This window comes from Cynoglossus semilaevis, chromosome Z (genome assembly GCF_000523025.1).
Source record: "Cynoglossus semilaevis isolate Cse_v1.0 chromosome Z, Cse_v1.0, whole genome shotgun sequence".
NCBI classification, from domain to species: Eukaryota; Metazoa; Chordata; class Actinopteri; order Pleuronectiformes; family Cynoglossidae; genus Cynoglossus; species Cynoglossus semilaevis.
In genome coordinates, this window is record NC_024328.1 from 15784811 (window position 1) to 15786017 (window position 1207).

The 1207-nt window shown below is 44.1% G+C and overlaps 1 protein-coding gene across 1 annotated transcript in view; it reads left to right on the plus strand.

The window, feature by feature from the left end:
- The first annotated feature begins 6 nt into the window (after positions 1-6).
- LOC112486497 (arrestin domain-containing protein 3-like) overlaps positions 7-1207 on the plus strand; it is an 8349-nt gene continuing 7148 nt past the window's right edge. Inside the window, exon 1 of the mRNA XM_025053388.1 lies at positions 7-550. Within this exon, the coding sequence (XP_024909156.1) occupies positions 274-550 (277 nt within the window). The 5' untranslated portion in view covers positions 7-273. The remainder of the gene's footprint in view (positions 551-1207) is intronic.

Below are 1207 nucleotides of genomic sequence, written 5' to 3' on the forward strand. Positions count from 1 at the left end.
TCAGAGAGTAGCAGGGGGCGCTGGGCGAGAGAGAGAGGGGGGTGCGCTATTTGCGCAGAGAAGCGGCGCTTTGAGGAAATTGGTGGAGGAGCGAAGTATCGATCCCAGGACAATAGTATCGATCCGATCCAAGTACTTGCTTAGTATCGATAATATCGATATTTGGATCGATCCGCCCACCCCTAGTCCCCGGACTTCCGCGTCTTTACAATCTCATGCAACAGGATTGTCGACGTTATCAACTACATATACAGTTTTCAGTCTGGTGGGACAATGTTCGAGCAGACATTTAAGAACTTCGGCATTAATTTCAACACCCTACAGGGACGGGACACGTTCTCCAGCGGAGATCTGGTCACTGGACACATCTCTTTCGAGCTGACCAAAGATACCAAGATCAACTCGATAATGATGGAAGTCACCGGGAAAGCCAACGTCCACTGGTCCACTGGTGGGGGAGGAAGAAGGAAGAAAAGGAGGAGTAGGAGACATTTCTCAGCTAAGCTTGAGTTCTTCACTCTCAGAAGCATCATCATGCAAAATAACAACGGTGTGTGCTAGTGATGTGTTGTTCGCGAGTGATTCGTTCAAAATGAACGAATCTTTCATATGACTCGTAACTCCCGAGTCATATGAAAGATTCGTGACTCGTGACTACCGAGTCATATTAAATATTTGTTGTAGTGATGGGAAGACCGACTCTTTTTATTGATTCGAATCTTTGACTCTCGAACAGTAAAATGAACGAGTCGTGAACGAATCTTGAACTAATCATTTCATTCGTTTTACAGCAGGTGGCGCTTTAGCCCTATTGTGGGCGTTGTAAAGAAAGCTGCGGTTCTCCGACACAAAATAAGGCAACATGGTTTGCTTCCGCTGACAAAGTCTACAAAGTACACAAAATGCCATAAGTAATTAAAACCATGTGAAAAGCTAAGAAATAAAAACCCACCACAATGTGAAGATGAACGAGAGCAAAAAAGACCCGAGCTCTTTGTCACGTGACAAATGAAACGAATCTGCGAGAACGAGGCGAAAGATTAGTTTACAGAGAATGATCGGTTCAGAGTGATTAGTTCACAGCAAAAGATTAGTTCACAGAGAATGATTCGTTCACAGCAAAAGATTAGTTCACGGCGAAAGATTAGTTCACAGAGAGTGATTCGTTCACAGCGAAAGATTAGTTCACAGCAAAAGATTAGTTCAC